The 18,793-nt window shown below is 40.2% G+C and overlaps 3 protein-coding genes across 3 annotated transcripts; 1 reads left to right on the forward strand and 2 right to left on the reverse strand.

Annotated features, from left to right (window-relative positions):
* Window positions 1-2: 2 nt before the first annotated feature.
* gtf3ab (general transcription factor IIIA, b) lies at window positions 3-2,301 on the reverse strand. Its single transcript, XM_023293982.3, has 9 exons — window positions 2,097-2,301; window positions 1,883-1,977; window positions 1,674-1,770; window positions 1,497-1,585; window positions 1,340-1,413; window positions 1,185-1,265; window positions 843-1,075; window positions 416-469; window positions 3-278 (listed from the first exon to the last, which is right to left on the reverse strand). Exons 1-9 carry the CDS (start codon window positions 2,208-2,210, stop codon window positions 144-146), a joined length of 972 nt encoding a protein of 323 aa, XP_023149750.2. The 5' UTR covers window positions 2,211-2,301; the 3' UTR covers window positions 3-143.
* Window positions 2,302-8,380: 6,079 nt separating this feature from the next.
* On the reverse strand, window positions 8,381-11,570 carry rpl21 (ribosomal protein L21). The gene is made up of 6 exons (XM_023293981.3): window positions 11,492-11,570; window positions 10,304-10,382; window positions 10,109-10,170; window positions 9,514-9,626; window positions 8,713-8,863; window positions 8,381-8,504 (listed from the first exon to the last, which is right to left on the reverse strand). The coding sequence occupies exons 2-6, from the start codon at window positions 10,368-10,370 to the stop codon at window positions 8,415-8,417; spliced, it is 483 nt and encodes a 160-aa protein (XP_023149749.1). The 5' UTR covers window positions 10,371-10,382; window positions 11,492-11,570; the 3' UTR covers window positions 8,381-8,414.
* A 426-nt stretch (window positions 11,571-11,996) lies between these two features.
* Window positions 11,997-18,599, forward strand: usp12a (ubiquitin specific peptidase 12a). The gene is made up of 9 exons (XM_023293980.3): window positions 11,997-12,251; window positions 13,382-13,462; window positions 13,558-13,771; window positions 14,012-14,247; window positions 14,733-14,809; window positions 15,392-15,475; window positions 15,577-15,774; window positions 17,556-17,634; window positions 17,744-18,599. Exons 1-9 carry the CDS (start codon window positions 12,204-12,206, stop codon window positions 17,843-17,845), a joined length of 1,119 nt encoding a protein of 372 aa, XP_023149748.1. The 5' UTR covers window positions 11,997-12,203; the 3' UTR covers window positions 17,846-18,599.
* Window positions 18,600-18,793: the final 194 nt, after the last annotated feature.

Genomic DNA, 18,793 nt, shown 5'->3' on the forward strand with positions numbered 1-18,793 from the left:
CACAGGTACAGGAGGATTGCTAGTTTTATGCTTTTAAAGAGGCTTTATTCACACTAGCATAAACAAAGTATATCAACAGAAATATGCAATTTGTGCTGCTCAAAGAACACATCCAAGCAGATATTTAGATTTCTAATGCAGCCTCAAGATTTTTTATCCACCAAAGTTGTACTGAACAGCTTTGCAGCAAGCTTGCTGGCCTCCGCTTGATTGGCTGCAGCTGTCAGTCTGACCTGCTGTGCCATTCGCAAGGGCTGATTCTTTTTAGGATGCAGCTTCTGGAAGGGGAGCAGTGAAATAAAACCATACATCATGGACAAGGACAGAAGGGAGAAAAGTCACATTTCCTATATAAGCAGCAGGGAAGAGTGGGGGGAAAAAAATGGAGGAAAAAAAGCAGACAGGGACGGTTTACCTTCAGCTTTTTCTTTGCTGGGTCATGCACCACTCCATGTCGCCATAGGCTTTCCTGATTAACAATGACACCAGTTACTAAATACAGAATCAGCAATTTAACAGATCAACCCACCCAAAAAATGTCATTATCTTATGCTGCATTTGTTTAATTTTTTTTCTACATTATATCCATAATGACAGCCACTGGAATTGAGCTTGTGCTGCTTAAATTACTGGAAAAATCTCATTCTGCACCGTTTCAAGCCAAACATAGTTCAGTATTCATCTCTTATTCTACTGGCTTGCAGTGTGCTTATGTCAAGATCCTTATAAAAAGCAAAGCCCCAAACCATCAGCACAGCCAGTGCCACTATTTTAAGAAAGTAGTTCATTATTTTCGATGAACTTGCAGCATTTAACGTCATTAAACTGCAGTGCAGGTTTACCTCCATGGCAAAGCTCTTCCCACAGCCAGCATAGGCACAGCTGAACGGCTTCTTCCCCTCATGATCTCCCAGTACGTGACTCTCCAAGTTGAAGCGACGAGTGAACCTTTTGTCACAACCTTCTCTGGGACACGAAAACATCCTCTTTTCCCCAGAGTGAACACGCAGCTCATGCTGATGCAAGAACCAGGAGTTGTTGAACAGCTTTTTGCACGCTCCACACGGCACCTTGACTGAATAAAGTTTAACATGCAGTTGCTATTTGTGATTCAGTAGCTCATAAATAACAAAATGAACATCTTATATTGATGTTTGTTTTGTTTCCTTGCATTATATTCATACCTTTATGTTCTTTTCTGTGCTTCAGATATTCTGTCCAGGTTTTTCCAAGGAAAGGACACATTTCAGTCGCACAAGGGTAACCTGCAGCAGACAGTATTAGTTTAACTCAAGTTAAAAAGAAGAAAAAAAAGAAGGTATTCTTGTTGACAACCAACCTTCATGCACTTTCTCATGATGCTTCAGCCTTCCGCTACTGGAAAATTCTTTCATGCATCCACTGAAAGTGCATCTGCATCAAAAGAAACAAGAAGTTTAGATGTGACATTGCACAAAACAAGCAAAACAAATTTCAGTTTCTCTGCAGCCACTCACTGAAAAGGCAGAATCTGCTGGTGCTCACACATATGGGCTTTCAGTTGGTTCCTTTTGTTGAAATCCTTCTTACAGCCTTGATGGTCACACTGAAGGAAGACAAGAGCAGAAGCAACCTAGAGTCACAGATCACCTTGCAAGAAAACACAAAGGTGACCAAAAGGACAACAGATGTACTTTATACAGCTTTTCCTGATGATGGTGGACTCGAGCCATGTGGTTCTTCATGCTGGCATTTGTGACAAACGCCTCGGAACATCCATCAGCCAGACACCTAGAGAGCAGATCAGCCATAAGATCAACACTAAACAGTAAGAAGACTCCTTTTTTTAAAAAAAAAAAAACAAACTTCTCTTGTAATTTCAAACAGAGGCATGGTGTCTTACTTGTGCGGTTTTTCCCCACTGTGGCTGAGCTCGTGTCTGGTGAGTTGATAGCGAGTGCAAAAGCTCTTGTCACAGTTCTCACAGGAGAAAGGTTTCTAACATCAGGAAGGATTAAACACACAATCTAAACTGTTACTATGTGTTGACTTTGTTATTCTCATGTCAGCTATTTGCATTTGTTCACTTTGGCTTTGAGCTCTTCTGAGGCACTTACCAATCCTGTGTGTTTGCAAAGGTGAGCCTCTAGCTTCCATGACTTACTGAACGTAGCTTTACAATCAAAAAAAGAGCAAACAAAGCTTTTTTGACTTTGCAACCTCTCTCCCATCTTTAATAAGAGATGTCAGGTGTGGTGTCGTGGTTCACAGACAAAAGTTGTGGTAAAGGGGCAGGACACTAGTGACCTACGACCACCAGCTCACCTGAGCTTCATTTATCTTATTGGAATGTACCAATTAGGGAAGAAAGGGGGGTTTACTGCCTCACTGAAACTGACAGAACCTCCTCTTGCTTAGCGGTCACCTACACTCCAGCGATTCAGTTTAACAGTGACTCCACTGATACTCAAACATTATAAACCTCCAGGAGCCTTTTCCTCCACGCTGATTGATACAAGGCTTTAAAAATGTCACCCGGGCTCCTTGCAGTATGTGTCCCTATCTGCTGATCTGCTGTGTGGTGAACAGGCAGGGAGAGAGGCGACTGTCTGTCTCCATTAATCACACACACACACACACACACACACACACACATACTGAATTTACTCCTCTAATCTTAATCTTATCAACCCTCTAATAACATTCTCTGAGAGGCCTGATTTATGGTTGTCAGACATTCAGTGAGATTCTTTGTAACCTGAAACTAAACCAGTCTTTAAAGCTCCAGTGTGTGACACAAATGGTAAATTAAATTTGATGCATTTGCATGCTAAGAGCTCATTTTTTCACATGTAAGAGGAAAAATATGTCATTTCTTATACTAAAAGATATAAAATATGGCTTTAGTTAAATTTAAAAGCTGAATCTTCCATTCAATTAAAGCAGAAATTCCAATATTAACAACAAAGTGAGATGGAAGGTGTGTTTTTTAATCAAAGGTTATTAAGCCTTAAATAAAACAAGCCCAAAATTTTAATGTTTAAGGCCAGAAAAGTCAGTCATGGACAATCCAGTGGCATTATCAGCTTGTCCAAACATTACAGATCACCCTCTGCGCCCATGCCATGCTCTCATGTGAAACCTTTGACTGACTTTTGTGAATAAGGCCTATTGAGAGCCTGTTGGGCGTTACCTCGGTGCCCTCCCACGCTTCAGGTAAGCATGCCTGGGTCCGTTGACTCTGTTATCAGCCTCCTCCTCTTCTCATCCGGCCCCCCACCACCTCCACCTGTGCTGTCAGGGACGGGATCAATACAGCTGGCCCAATATCCGCCTGTATGGCCATGCCTACACCTGTCCCTGATAACCAGCACAGACTCTCACCCCGCCTATCACACACACAGATACAGCATGAGCTCTGTTTGGCCTGCAGTGGGATTTTCTTGCGCCTTTGTCCAACCTTCAGGCCGATCCCGAACACACACCGTCACACCTACGCTTGCATCACAGTCACAAATATTAGTCTCACGACCACTTGAAGGTCTATTTTCTTTAGAAGCTCAGAGAGCATGAGGGATGTTGAGGCCTTGGAGGGGTGAGGAGATTGGATTGTTAAGGGTTGGGTCAGCTAAACTGCAAAGAAAACCTATTTTCTTGCGTATTTCTTGTTGTTTTTCTTTTTCTGAAACCCCAATACATTGGAAATTAAAGGAACATTTATTCATTTGTGGAACATAAGCACAGTGACGAAGGAAATAACTCAAGACAAATCATTCTCTACTCTTACTTTACTTCAGTGTTTCCATTTTGTACAACTTTATGCTTAAATTAGTGACCAAAACTGTTGTACATTAAGTTATATTTATACGTATCCTACAGTAAGTGACAAGTTACTTTCCAAATAAAGATTTTGCATACAAATTCAATGAATATTATAGAATAAACTACCCAAAAATTATGGGAAAAATGTATCAACTAAACTGCTGCAACGCTGGAATACTCAATATACTCTGTAAACACACTACTTAAAAGGGTTTCTGTTGCATAAGTGTTCATATTTTTCAACTTTTGGGCATTTTTTCCCCTAGTAATATTTCAGTGTCTTCTCTCAAATACAGTTTTGAAAACAGACGTGCTTTCTTTTACTTGTATAGTCTCAATTTTACCCATTTTATTCAATTTTTGGTCATATTTGAAGCCTGTCATACCGCATATGCAAAGAGGTTGTACCTGGATGGATAGCTTCATTACTGAAATTATTATGGAATCAGGTAAACATACAGCACATTCAAGTGAATCCACACGTGGGAAAGTCAAATACTAATAAATTATAGATACGGTGCACCACAAAGTATTTAACATTCCATATTTAGATAAAGCTAAATAAAATGCTATATACATACAGAAAATTATAGTCTATAAATAAATGAATATAATAAATAAAGTCTATACATCAAGAAATATTTATTTTGAAGAACTACCTTTGCTCCAGCTACATTCTCCCAGATTTAATGTCCCTTTTCCTCTAAATAATCCACCCTAACAACACATCTCATGAGGACATTTATTCAGGAGACAGAAAAAAGTTGACCCTGAGGTCTGTGGTTTACACCGACCGATCAGGACACTAAAAGACATTAATGCTGAAAATGTCAGGGCTTTTAAAATGACATCTCTGAGATAAATATCTTAAACTTTGGGCACACAAACCTAAAACATCTCTGTGATCAAATCCCACTCAGTGTGATTCACACAAGGTGGGAGGGCAGATACTTGTGAAATGTCATATCTGCATATCACGCTATGCAACAGCTCCACACAAACCTCCAGTGTGTGTCCAATTATCTACTGTTTGTGTGTGTGTGTGTGGTTAATGTGTAACGCTGCGGGTCGATACAGCTGCTCCGAGCTGCTGGCTGAGCCGACAAACTCAATCTGTGTGTGTCAAACCTGTGTGATTAAGGAGTTCATAGTGCTGCACAGCTTTTATCGTCTCTCGGCCCTCCTCCCTCCCTCCCTCCCGCTTGCTTTCTCTCTCCTTCTCTTTACTTTTTGTTTCTTCAATCAGTAACTTCCGTGAGTCGGTGCCACATATGACACCCTGGGGTGTCTGTGAGAACACACAAAGGACTTACTGTAAAGTGTACAAAAATCACAGCAGGAAAAAATCACCCAACTGTACAGATTTGTGAAATCTGGAAGAATTTAAATTGAACTGATGTAGGGAGGAAAACACACCATGAGTGATTTTCTATCCACAATTTGCTTCAATGTTAAGCCAAAAACTGTGAGAATATTTAAATATGTATAGATAACATTTGTCTTATCTGAATACTCCAAGCAAAATCCAGACCTTGCCAATCAATACCAAAGGCTTTGGCTGCCAACCTGCTCATTGATTGATTGCATTTTGTTTTTCCACCTTTTTTTCCCCTGGTTTTATCTCCTCAGGTTGTTGGACACTTATTACTCTGCCCCGATAAGACCCATGTCTGGAGAATTCCCTGACCTCAGGCCTGTGCAGGTTTATCTCTAAGGGGAGCCACCATTGTTCACTAAAGGATTACAGCGTTCATTCATTTTGTGCCATGTCCTCTTTTTAAATAGACATTATTTTACAAATCCCAGCAACTTTTTTTCCATCTATTTTCTGCGTAAAACGTTGAAAATAATGGTGTCCTGGACTGATTAATCGTCGTTGTCCTCCTCCTACCTGAGCTGCGGGCCCTATCTCTGTAAACCAGTACTAATTTGTGTAAATATTGGGTAAAGTACTGAGGTGGGATGAGATAACCTATTTGTCACATAACCAGCCAGCCATTCAGCCTCCACTGATTAAACAACACACAAGTGGCGCACGCACACAGGTTGAACCCACATTTACATTCTTATTTTTAATGCAGAGGAATATAGTGACAAGATCAATATGCAACAATAAATGTCACTCGTCAAGCAGTGAGTCACTAAAAATATTAGAAACCTGTGTATTTTTCTAGAATCCACTCATGCATAATATAAAAAACTGCACAATCTCAGACTATTTTAAACAATTAATTGCATTTGATCATTCAAAAGATATATATATAGGTAAAGACATGTATTAAAAATTACTCTTATGTGTTAATTGTACATTATCTGCTCAAACGTGAACCATGCATCTCTAAAACAACATTCATTTTATTTGCACTTAATACTCTGACAAGTTAAAAGGGAGTATAATCAGTGTGAAATGACAATTCTTCCTGATTGACTAGAATTTTGACTAATCTAATCCAAAGATTAGATATTAAGGACATTGTTGATGTTCCAGAATTTCAGATTTACCCGATTGTTTCTTTTGGTATCCAATATGTAGTTTTTGTTTCATTTTACCTCAGAATGGAAAACACTCCTCACTTAAAAATTGTCTAAAAATCCCATTTCATCTTTGGGAGTAGATATGAGTAATTAAACCTTTTATTAAATATCTGCTCAAGCACTGATTTTAGCGTGGTACATGCGCTAAAATCTTCACTATATACTGTAGTATGGAAATAAGAGAGCAAAATAATGTTATATAAATGAGTGACAGAATTATATAAACTTGCTTTTGTGACAAAAAGTCCCTGGGCTGGAGAAATCATGATTATGAAAAAGTTCATGGTGGTTTAAAGAGCTTTTAAGGGAGCTGCTGAATCATGGTCTGTAATGTTTTACACCCAAAAAATATACCTGAAGTCATAAATAACATTGGCTGTGGTTACAATAACACCAAATATAAAACTATCACAACTTATTACAATCTTATTAAGTTAATTATTAACTATATGTATTCTGAATATTAAACTACATTATTCCTCAGTAGATTTTCTGTCCTGCAGCAGACACCTGCTGCTCTTGGTCTCAGCTCAGCACACATCATGGTGCACACTGCCACCTACAGCACCAACAGCAGAAAAACTACTCATCTGTGGCATCAATTACAAATAGAGGCACTAAAATGACCTAATCTTCATCTTCTACACCAACATGCACCAATGCATATTACAAAAAACATGCTTTTATTCGCTTTTTTACTCTGCCCAACAAAATAACTTGCATTTTCTACATCATCTTACTAAAACTCTCCTTTCAAGATACATGTTTGGTGAGGGAAATGTGCAGTCAGGATTCCATTCATTTCTGCATCATCCAATAAGACTGAATGATTCTATGTACTGGGTCTCATTTCATTCAGTTTCCAATAATTCAGGTTGATATGGATTACCTCTGGAAGCTTTGGTACATCACTAAAATTCTGAGTGATGATATTTGGAACATTTTTGGTTGTACAGATTGTAATGAACATCTTGCTGGTCAGACAGTGGAGTTGAAAAGCTTTATCATCAAACTACAGATAATTATTCTGTCCCTGGTGAAGTGACATACATCTATTTAGACTTCAATTGAGACTGAAGCTGTAATGAAGTACAAGGCTGAGGTTCCTGTATTTATTCACCCCTTAAATGCATTTATTATCTATTATGTGACTGCTGCACTTACTGGCAGCATCATAAATACAATGTTTATATATTATGCTGATAATTATTCTTATAAACCATCAGCAAATATTTGTAGAATTTAAACAATTACTGTCTAAATAGTCTGGCAGCAGAAAATTAAACTCCAAGTATTGCGATACTCATTTTTTTCCCATGCAAAACACCCCAAATGTGGGACTCGCTGCATTTCCCTTATTTTATGATACCTTGTAAAGGTGCAAGTTTGCAAAATCAACCTCCAACAGTAAATACTGCTTATAAATTAGTATATTAACAATGTATTACAGAAGAGATGATCAGTCCCATTCTATTGCACCAAGTATCTACTTTAATTCTTTGAGGGCACTGGCATGTTTGTCTTTTGATATTTTTCTTCCTATGTCTACTTTCTTTTATCTTTAAGTAGAAGACCTTTCAACTTGCTCCACCACTGGTCTATGCTTTTCATACAATTACCATCAGGATACCAACATTTTTACTGAACAGGAGAAACCACGATCTGTATGAACTCTCCCAATCAACCTAACATTCTTACAAGAAACTCAAATATACTATTTGTACTTCAATGTTTGACACCCACGCGGCAGATGTCTTAATAACATGAAGTGAAAACGCCTACGCTGCCTAAATACCTGCTGTTCCATGAACCCGTGTACTGAAGGGGACAATGTGATATACTGTATAGACCTCCCAGGTAGAGGTGTACAGGTGTGAAATGCTTGTGACGTGTGCCGGTCACTCTCAGATCGCCGGTGAAATGAAAAGTGCATTTGATTTCATGAAGCAATCAAAGGAGGAGAATCATCACTGAGTGACGGCTCATCACGACACTTGAAACATACACACCAAATGTGCGAACAGACAACAACGTGACGAGGAGGGTGTGTACAAATACTTTTAATTTTGTTGAGCAGTTTATGCCATGAACTCGTAGGGGATGGGCTCCAGCAGCTGTGGCTCATTTTTCTTGGTGCTGACGAAGTGAGCCTCACGAGGAGGAGCAGGCTGAGGAGGCAGGAATGAGAGGAGATAAAAGCGACCAATTTAGTATTAATAAAGCCAACAACATCATATTCTAGCTAATTACATTCACAAAATAAATTAAACTATAGAGGGTTTTTGACATTTCATTTAGTGGCTGTCAGAATAGTTTACGAGCACAAATGCATAATAATCCCTTCAGCCCAACAAGTCATATGAAATCCGTTCATACCTGGCGCTTCAGCTCCACCCAGCTGCCCTTCTGCTTGGCCTCCAGCTTCTTGCTCTCGTTGGCTTTGACGCGCTGCAGAAAACTGTCCCTGCTCTTTGAGTGCTTCACATGCTCAATGCGCACGTTAATCCTCTTGGCCAGGATCTTGCCTCTGAAAGAGCCAAACAGATAAAACAAATTCATAGCAAATGCATAAAAATGAAGCAAACCACTAGATAACTTCAGCTGAAGGTTTAAATAATGCTGTTGTAATATCTGAACTCCTCTGCTGTCTCCTCATTGCAAGCCCAGGACCAAAACATAAAGTTCGGCTGGGATGCTTAAGGATCAACTACTTTTCCCCACGTGAATGACCACCGAGGACAGAGAGGTTCCAGGTGGCAAAGTGAAGATGGGGTTACCATCCCTCTCACTAATTGAAGCGTAAAAGAAATTGCACAACAAAGATATGTACTGTCCAGACAAAATTTTCAACTTCCTGAGAATGATCACAAAAAGGACTGCCAACGTGGACTTGACACACCACCAACTTTTTTGCAAAAACAATTAGAAACTCATAATCAGAGCAGGTTAGCTTTCTTTGGTCCAAGGTCATACACAACACCTGTGAGTTGCATGTGATGATACAAAATGTATATCAAACTACTTGATAGATCAACAATTTGCTAAATGCTACATTATATTACACTGTGAGAGATTTTAGTCCTCTGGTGTGCATCAGCTCAACGTTACCCAAGTACATATATCCACACACGTTATAAAAAAAAAACTAAAAAAAAACAAATGCCTCTTCATACTTACTTGACCTGCTTGTTGACAATGATGCCGACAGCATGTTGGGTGACATTGTAGACACGTCCTGTTTTGCCATGGTAGCATTTATGAGGCATACCTTTCTGAATGGTACCTGTGCCCTGGGAGAAAAGAAAATCTCATATTATGACAATGTCACATAATAAGCAACAATTGTCATCTGATTCCTTTTACTATTAGGCTTCACAGCATGGAACAAATTAAGTGTTTAATCTCCACAATTGAGCCAAATGTGAGGAAAAACTGCTGCGTTTCTTGCAGTAATTTGTTGATCCACAACAGCGCAGCATTTCCTTTTTCTTGTGCAGGTAAAACATTCTATTCAGGTCCACTGTGAACTCAAGTTTGCCTCAATGTAGCACCTTAATATCACTTGTTGAACCAAGATTACATTTTAGGCATTCGTTAACTAGCTTTGATGAATTAACAATATTGTAGAAAAGGCTCCGACTCTCATCTTCAATGTACATGTTTACAACTGACAACACATCGGTCACATGCAGGCCTGAGTTTGCCACGCAGTTTAACTAGAGAACCTTCTAAACAAACTGAACCTAGAATGATGTATCTTGCTATGTCTTACCTTGATGTCAACAATGTCGCCCTTCTTGTAGATGCGCATGTATGTGGACAGTGGGATTGGGCCTGTAAAGTACACAAAGCCAGTTAGCTTAAGTCTAGTTGTTACAGTTAATTACAGTACACAACTTATTGAAATAGGCAGTTTACCCACACTGCAGACCGACAGAAAAAAAAAAAAAGTTTAAACTGCACTCACCATGTTTGCGGAATTGCCTGCTGAACATGTACCTGGTCCCCCTCCTCTTGCCTCTGGTGTTCGTCATGATGCCTGATTACTGAGAAAAATACATGGAACTTAGTTACTTTAGAGTCTGAAGATTATCTTTAAATGTAAACATTACACATCAGCAAAGGAGAGCCACACACTAGTAAAAAGATAATTGAATATTCGGTTTGAGTAATCTAAATAATCCATTACCAGCTTCTAAAATATGAGTATTTACTATTTTATAAAATCTCCACTATAACAGCAGACTTAATATTTCGATTTGGGGACAAAGCAAGACATTTGAAAGCACCACCTTGGGCTCTGGGAGAAACTGACTGACATTTTACAGACCAAAACAGTTAAACAGAATAATCTGGAAAACTACTGGCGGATTCAATCAACAATGAAAATAATCCTTACAGTTAAAAGTAATTGTAATTGTAAATTACACTTTAATAAAAAAAAAAGTCTACCATCATCTCACAGCACAGAATGATGGGAATTGAGGAGACACACTGTCATGTGAGTTTTTGGCATAATAATCATAAGGCTGAAATCGAGATTCATCATGTACTGACAACAAAGCACGACATGACTGTAGCTCATAAACGTCAATACAGCTTCCATACATTATTGGCAAACAAGCTTAAACTGGGCTTTTACTATTCTAACAGCTGGTCAAAGTGAATTATAAATGGAGTTAAGTATATCCCTTACACACGCAAAGAGAAAAAAGTACTTAAACTTCACGTAAGACAAGAAATCTGCCAGTTAGACTAGCGCTGTATTAAAAAATATAGGCTAAGTATGTTCAAGCTAGTACAACATATCCTCCCAGGTTCGGCAGAATCTGCAATTTTGCAGTCTTGCTATATGAAAACGAGCGACTGCCGACGATAGACTTCAGGTTAATTTAACTTTAAGCAGGAGCAAAAGGGTGTTAGAGGATAATAATGTTTCTACTGAGCGTTTCTCTGCCTCGCAGGCCCACATGGAGAGCCACGCCGCTGGTCCTGCTCACATTAAACGGACAATTTCACTCTCTGGACCGTTTTTTCGGCCAGTATCCATCCACTAAGGTGTAAGGGGGTGTTGCGGTACGTATAGGAAAACACTTGTACATGAATTAGGCCAAAATAAAGCAGAAAATGTAATTGAAAACGGAGAAGATCTTACCCCCGGTCACTACAAGATGGCGGGTACGGCGGAAAGAGAGAGCTGAGGACCCCAAACTCCGCCTTGTGAAACACAATTGAGGCAGGCCGCGATACCGCCTGAACTAAATGATTAAAATCAGCGAGAAGATCAGCTAATTTTTGGATTGTAATGGTGGTTTAAACCGCCTAATATCGCTATGATCTGGTCCAAGATCAGATGTAACGAATGAAGTTCCTGTGATTTTTTTAAACTTATTTTTGGCATAGTTTACTGTCGCAGTCTGTGTGACAAAAAGCGGACAGTATGTCGTCAGCTCGTTTTTAGAGGTAATATTGCAAGAGTCGATGTGACCGTGAACAAATTTAATACTGTGTACGTTGGTGCAGATAAATTTCATAGCTATTGTGACAGTACGCATGCGCAAAACTATAGCAAGGCTCACCTTTAATCTCTTCAACAACATAAATACTTTAAAAATTCTAATGGACTAATAAAAGTCTATCAGTTGGCTAGAATTGCCCAAAAGTGCGAAAGAGCCAAAAACGCTGCGTTTTTTTCACCGTCCGTGATTGAAGCGAAAACGGAAGTGAGCCGCAGTGAACGCTCTCGTGCTCCTGAGCCGTTGGACCTTCCGTCGCGAGCTCAGCAGAATCTCCTGCCTACCCTAACGCGGGGAGCCAGCCCAGTCTTGTCAGCGCACGGCGGTGTGGTGGAAGATGGCGCTAGCCGAATGGAAATCCTAATGACAGTCTCCAAATTTGCCTCTTTTTGTACCATGGTGAGTGCACGGCAGCCCCGCACCGGCACCAGTTCGATCGTAGGGCGACACGGAAACTGCGGCCGCGCTGCTGTTGGCTTTTTAAACCGAGGAATTACAAATGAAGGCAGTTAATTCTGGTGCCCTGCTAGCCAAGCAGTTTTCCGTCTATAGCCAAGCAGGCAGCCACCCACTGCCTTTCTCCGCTCCCTTCTCTTTTTTGTTTGTTTAGGTTTTTGCTAACTGCAGTAGAGTCATGACTGCTTCTTAACCGTAGCGTGACTATTTATTGAGTTAATATTATTCTCAGCTTCTCTGAGCACGGTGACAGTGCACCTGCTGCAGCTGGGATTCACAGCTAACTAGCTAACGTGAAGGTAACTAAAGCTAAGCCAGTGTTTGAGCTCGCCAACAACTGGAGCACAGCTGGGTAATGGGTGACTTCACACTGAGCTGCGATTTATCTGCAGTATGTGTTGGGAAACAATGATCAGAGAAGCTAAGTTGCCGTTTTTGGCCTTTGACAAACTACCAGATATGATTAACGCAGGCAATGACGACATTGTTTAACATTAGCTGCGCAGTTGTGGATCCGTTCCAGGTCCATGTCCACTCTGCACAGTTTGTTGCTGTCTGCACATCGCATCGTAGCCTATTCACCCTCACCAAATCACACTACGGGGATATGCGTTTTCCCAATCAGCCAACGAGTTACGTGCAAACTTCCAAAATCTCTGCGCTTGAATAATTTCTGTGCTGACACATGCAATTTTGTCATCCCGGCTGGCTTTTGCATTTAAAAGCTTCCTGCGATGAGTGTTTAGTACCGACCAGGGACATCCTAACTTTACTGTCAGGTAAAAATTATGCATGCTTTTAGCTCTAATGGCAAAAAGGCCAGAATGGAGGTGGTACTGGTGGAAAATCCTAGCTGTGGAGTTTTAAGCTCCCATTAGTTTTTTTGTTTTATCCCAGCAAAAATGACCTTGAAAATGTCAAGCTGCTTGTATCCAATTTCTGCATTTACATGCTGATGCAGAGGTAGTGCTGATGTGTTTTTGTTATTGCGCTTTTCAAAATAATAGATAAGATTGCAATTTGTCTTGTTTGAGAGGGGGAAAAACATATTTGTTTGCTTTGGGCGTTTACAGGGCGCCAATGCCTCTGCTCTGGAGAAAGAGATTGGATCGGAGCAGTTTCCGGTCAATGAGCACTACTTTGGCCTGGTCAATGTAAGTAAATACAAAATGCAGATCAGTGTTTTGGATACATCTCTACCTAATGTATTCTCACACTGAATCTCCCATGTGCCTTGTATGATTTTTAGTTTGGGAACACCTGCTACTGTAACTCGGTGCTGCAGGCCCTGTACTTCTGCCGACCGTTCCGGGAGAAGATCTTGGCGTACCGCAGTCAGCCTCGGCGGAAGGAGAACCTGCTCACCTGCCTGGCCGACTTGTTCCACAGTATTGCCAACCAGAAGAGGAAAGTGGGCGTCATACCACCCAAGAAGTTTATCACACGGCTACGCAAGGAGAATGGTGAGAGTAAACAGATCAACTGAGGAGATTGTTGTGTTCAAAACAAGCCACAACAGAGTGTGAAATCATCACTTTTGCAACTAATCTAAAATTCCTTATTCTCTTGTTTCTCCTCATTGGCTGCTGACTCTTGCAGAACTTGCAGACAGCAGGACGTCCTACATCCTGTAGTACCTGCTGAACTTGTAGAATAGCTAAATTGCGACACTAAAGTCTCTCTCTTTCTGTTTTATTCCTCAGAGCTGTTTGATAACTATATGCAGCAGGATGCCCACGAGTTTCTGAACTACCTGCTCAACACCATTGCTGATCTGCTTCAAGAGGAGAGGAAGCAGGAGAAGACCAATGGCCGCCTTGCCAACGGCACATTGGACTCCCAGAACAATAATAGCAATGCCACACCCGCTCCCACCTGGGTCCACGAAATCTTCCAAGGCACTCTGACCAATGAGACCCGCTGCCTCACCTGTGAAACGGTGAGATGCATCGTCCCTATTTTCACTTAAGTCACACACCAAATGCAACATATTTTCTTACCACAACTCAAGTAGTCCCACTACTGCTTTCAAGAATAAATAGACTTACAAGCATGAAGTTTGTAGATGCAGCTTAAGCTATGTCTGCTATAATCTCTGCGTGTGTGTGTAAAAAAACAAACCAGAATATATCACCTTTGTGCCCCCGCAAATTGTTTACTTTTCCACAGTATAAACTGATCTGTTCCAATCCCACCATGTTTGGAATAGCACCACAATTTCCAAGCGTGATATCCGGATTTTCCTAACTGGAACTGGTGTGCAAGTAGTGCTTTAAATGATTAGAATAAAACTGTTTACTGCCATGAGGACATTAAACCTCTTATCAGTATTATACCAAAATGATGAGACTGACACATTTCAGTTATTTGGTGTATTAGTGCTGGTGGCTTTTGGGTAATCATAATTTTTTTTTCTCTCTTTAGATAAGCAGCAAAGATGAAGACTTTCTGGACCTTTCTGTGGACGTAGAACAGAATACCTCCATCACACACTGCCTCAGGTAAAGCAACACTGCTGTATGCAGAAGCACAGCTGCATCAGGGTGAACAGTTGATCAACAGAAACATTAAGTTCTAATTACTTCCACAATTTATCACTAGTTAGGCAAAAAAAAACAACACTTATTTGATGGTTCCAGTCTCTCAAATGGGAGGATTTTGTGCCTGTTTTTTGTCCAACACAACGGTGAACAGATTTTTCTGTTGGTTTTGGACTGTTGTTCAGACCTAATATGGACATAAATTTATGAAATTGTGATTGATGGTTTAACTCTACAAATTATATAAATATCAACATCAGATAATTTAGGACAAGTCTGTCCTTTTGAAATATTGAAAAATGTTACAGCCAGCTCTTTAATAAAGTGCTAATACCAGTTGATGTTTGTATGAGGCTGCTGGACTCTCAATTACATTTGGGTCAAGTTTCAAAAACGCTTTTACATGATTAGTTAAGAACTTGAGGTGGTAATCACACTCTGTTCTGTGTTCCTCCTTAAACTGCCCAAAGAGAATGCAGTAGAGTATTTATTTGTAAATGCAGAGTTTCAATTGATCTGTTTCCTCTTCGTGTTTCCTCTCAGAGGTTTCAGTAACACAGAGACTCTGTGCAGTGAGTACAAATACTACTGTGAAGAATGTAGAAGCAAGCAGGAGGCACACAAGAGGTCAGTATGAGGGTTCACTCTTAATCTAAGGAGTTTTTTGTGTCTTTGTGTGGATGGTTTTATGTTTAGATGCGGTTTACATTATTTTTTTTTTAATGTAGGATGCGTGTAAAGAAGCTGCCAATGATCCTGGCTCTGCACCTGAAGCGCTTTAAGTACATGGAGCAGCTGCAGCGCTACACAAAGCTGTCCTATCGCGTTGTCTTCCCCCTGGAGCTCCGCCTCTTCAACACCTCTGGGGATGCCACCAATCCTGAGAGGTTATACGACCTGGTCGCCGTGGTGGTGCATTGTGGGAGGTGTGTAGGTGAACACAGTCAGAATACAAAACCTTTTAACCGCCTCCACAGAAACCAGAGACACGCAGACAAATCATTGCTCTAATAATAGAATGTATTTGAACCTCTTGGCACAAGAGTAAAGGTACATTACAATGTAAATCACATCTCATGGGAGAAATCGCAGACCTTCATCCATCATTGCTCAGCTGTGCCATACTTTTGTTTGTTCAGTGTTGCTTTGACCCAGTGTGAGTGTAATTGGGAGTTAGTCTGTCTGTATTTATTCAAGGTGTTTTCCTGCTTTTCAGCGAGTGCATGCTGAAACAGACTGCAGCACTCTGTGACTGATAGGAAAATAATTAAAAGGTCAAACTTGTCTGGAGTTGAGCTGGGAGTTCAATAGATGTAAATTATAGCTGACTCTTCTCGTCTCCCTTTGAGCTAAACTCCTCTTTAAATTCTTGCTGAGGTTAAATTCCAATCAGGGAGATGTATCATGAAATTGACGGACGTATTATGAGCTTATATATAACGTAGTGTTTACTTTTAATGGTGTCATGACAGTATTTAATTAACAGTATATTGAACTTACGTGATTAACAAATAATCTCTTTTTCTTGGCCAACAACCATATTACAGAGATCGCAATACTGTAGGTATCACGGTAGTTGCAAGATAGTATAATTACAAAGTTCACACACAAGAATGGAATGGAATACCAGTCAGCATTTGTTGTGATTAAAAGCAGATCACTGTAAAGTAGTGTATAGATAAAAATCATAAAAATTTGATCTACACACACACACACACACACACACACCACACACACCACACACACACACACACACACACACACGCACACACACACACACACACACACACACATTCTTAGGGTGATTTAGTAAATACAATTAAAGCATTAGAGTACAACAGCTGTGCCATACATTCTACTTTTACAAATCTTCTATTTCAATTTTCAGTTTTTGCTGACTTTATTGTCCTGGTCATCACATTGTCATATCAAATATAACATTAAGAAATGTTACATTGAAGCAAGAAAGGTCTTAAGAATTTGGAAATTTTTAACCGCTTTTATGTTTGTGAATCAATTTTGCACAAGTTAAAGATTTAGAGGAAGAATTGCAAGTGCTTGTTGAATTTTTGAGAAAACTTTGTAATGAGGGTAAAGAGCATCTGGTGTCACAGCTCCATAGTTGTTGATGATCCATGATTTTAAAAAAAAGGAAAAATGCTATTTTCTCTACTTAAACAGGTGAAGGAAAACTAATAGGCTGGTCACAGTGTTTCTACAACGTTCATGAAATTAAGAGATACCAACTTGAAAATAGTGCTTAATATTGCTGTAAAATAAGTTGTGTAATTATTTAAAACTTTGATGCATCTATCTTGGCATTTATTATTGGAAAAAAAGAAAGAAAATGCTATAGATGCCTCAAATTTGCCATATACTTCTTATGTTATTAAACCCAAATTTATTGTGTTGTTTTGACATTGCATATTGTTTTTATCTTCACACTCAATTTTGTAGTCCTACAATCATCTTGATGTTAATGCTTGCAAGTTGGTAACACTGGAATCCTTCTCATCTCTGCCCTCTATTATATGAAGTGATCAGTCTTTACACACACGGTTCTGAGAAGTAGTCTTTTCTAATATGATGAGTAAAAACTCCTCTAAGTGAGGGCCATGGGTGTGTTTAGCCTCTATTGTTGGCTGAACAGATTGTATAGGTTACAGTTGGTATTGTGGAGCTGATTCAGTGTTTAATTTCTCCACAGTGGTCCAAACAGGGGTCACTACATTGCCATTGTTAAAAGTCATGACTTCTGGTTGCTGTTTGATGATGATATTGTGGAGGTGAGTGACTTCATGTGTTTAAACTTCATTCATTGTTGACACTGAGTTTTTATTTTTGCAGAGTGCTTCTATTCTAACCCTGCTTCATGTCACTCTTCTGCTCTTGTAGAAAATTGATGCACAGGCCATAGAGGAATTCTACGGCCTCACTTCTGAAATCTCCAAGAACTCTGAGTCGGGCTACATCCTCTTTTACCAGTCCAGAGACTAAATGCAGACCCTGGTGCTTGACCACATAAACCAGGAGAAATGCTCGGTTCCCTCTTTGTGGGGAGCAGCAGACTGCAGACACACCACAGCAGCTCGCACGGTGTCATACCTGGCCGCACAGCTGTAATTCATACCTGTGCTTTTACGCACTCACCGCTGCAGCTCAGCCGTGGAAGTTTCCCCTCTACGTACCAGCCGACCCCCGCTGGCCTCCATGTGCCCCCTGCCCCCTCATCCACCGCTGCTGCTGCAAGGACAATGAGACGATAATGAATGAAAACTGTCAAGATTGTTTTTAAAAAGACGTTGAATGAGGGTTGTACAGATGTGGGTTGGTTGTATGAGTGGCGTTCTAGTTTTTGCCTTGGGTGTAGGGTGAATGGGTATTTAATAATTCATATGATGTTATATTGGCCTGGTGTCTTCACCTCCCACCATGTTATTCTGAACTGGGGATGGATCATGTTTTTTGATCATGGATGTAAAGAGGATGGGGAGGCAGAGGGGGTGTCCTTACAGGGCACACTGGGCTGTGTATTTCTACAGTGTACAGAATGGTATTTGTATAAATATTACAAGAAGATAATATCATTGGAAAATGTTAGACCTTGAGAAGATGTATTAACACTATGGTGCACTTTTGATACTGTTTTGTAGGTGTTGGCAAGCTTAATGTGAGGGTTTGCTTGAAAAGGCCTGTTGTGAAGCGATCATTTTCTGTTTTAAAGAAAAAGAAATAAAGCCAGTAAGATTGAGGCAGGGTGTGCTCTCTTTTCTGTGTCCCACAGGTGCGCAATGATGACTCATAGGCGCTCCATGGCGCCCCTTAGCGGTGCAACCTGGTATCTCTGCTTTCCCCCCACTGCAACAGGAGCTATTTTTAATCCATTCAGCCCAAAAGGCAGGTGCTTTGGAGGAAAAAAAAACGCCGACATACTGCTTGATCAGC

Source organism: Amphiprion ocellaris, chromosome 22, assembly GCF_022539595.1.
Source record: "Amphiprion ocellaris isolate individual 3 ecotype Okinawa chromosome 22, ASM2253959v1, whole genome shotgun sequence".
Taxonomy (NCBI): Eukaryota; Metazoa; Chordata; class Actinopteri; family Pomacentridae; genus Amphiprion; species Amphiprion ocellaris.

Excerpts from the sequence above, each read along its gene's own strand:
- gtf3ab (XM_023293982.3), bottom strand. The coding sequence starts at position 2,210 with ATGGGAGAGAGGTTGCAAAGTCAAAAAAGCTTTGTTTGCTCTTTTTTT. Across the intron at positions 1,978-2,096 it reads TTTGCAAACACACAGGATTG|AAACCTTTCTCCTGTGAGAA; the intron begins GTAAGTGCCTCA and ends TCCTGATGTTAG. Across the intron at positions 1,586-1,673 it reads ATCAGGAAAAGCTGTATAAA|TGTGACCATCAAGGCTGTAA; the intron begins GTACATCTGTTG and ends GTCTTCCTTCAG.
- rpl21 (XM_023293981.3), bottom strand. The coding sequence starts at position 10,370 with ATGACGAACACCAGAGGCAAGAGGAGGGGGACCAGGTACATGTTCAGC. Across the intron at positions 10,171-10,303 it reads CAGGCAATTCCGCAAACATG|GCCCAATCCCACTGTCCACA; the intron begins GTGAGTGCAGTT and ends TGTACTTTACAG. Across the intron at positions 8,864-9,513 it reads ATTGTCAACAAGCAGGTCAA|AGGCAAGATCCTGGCCAAGA; the intron begins GTAAGTATGAAG and ends TGGCTCTTTCAG.
- usp12a (XM_023293980.3), top strand. The coding sequence starts at position 12,204 with ATGGAAATCCTAATGACAGTCTCCAAATTTGCCTCTTTTTGTACCATG. Across the intron at positions 14,248-14,732 it reads GCTGCCTCACCTGTGAAACG|ATAAGCAGCAAAGATGAAGA; the intron begins GTGAGATGCATC and ends TTCTCTCTTTAG. Across the intron at positions 17,635-17,743 it reads TTGATGATGATATTGTGGAG|AAAATTGATGCACAGGCCAT; the intron begins GTGAGTGACTTC and ends CTGCTCTTGTAG.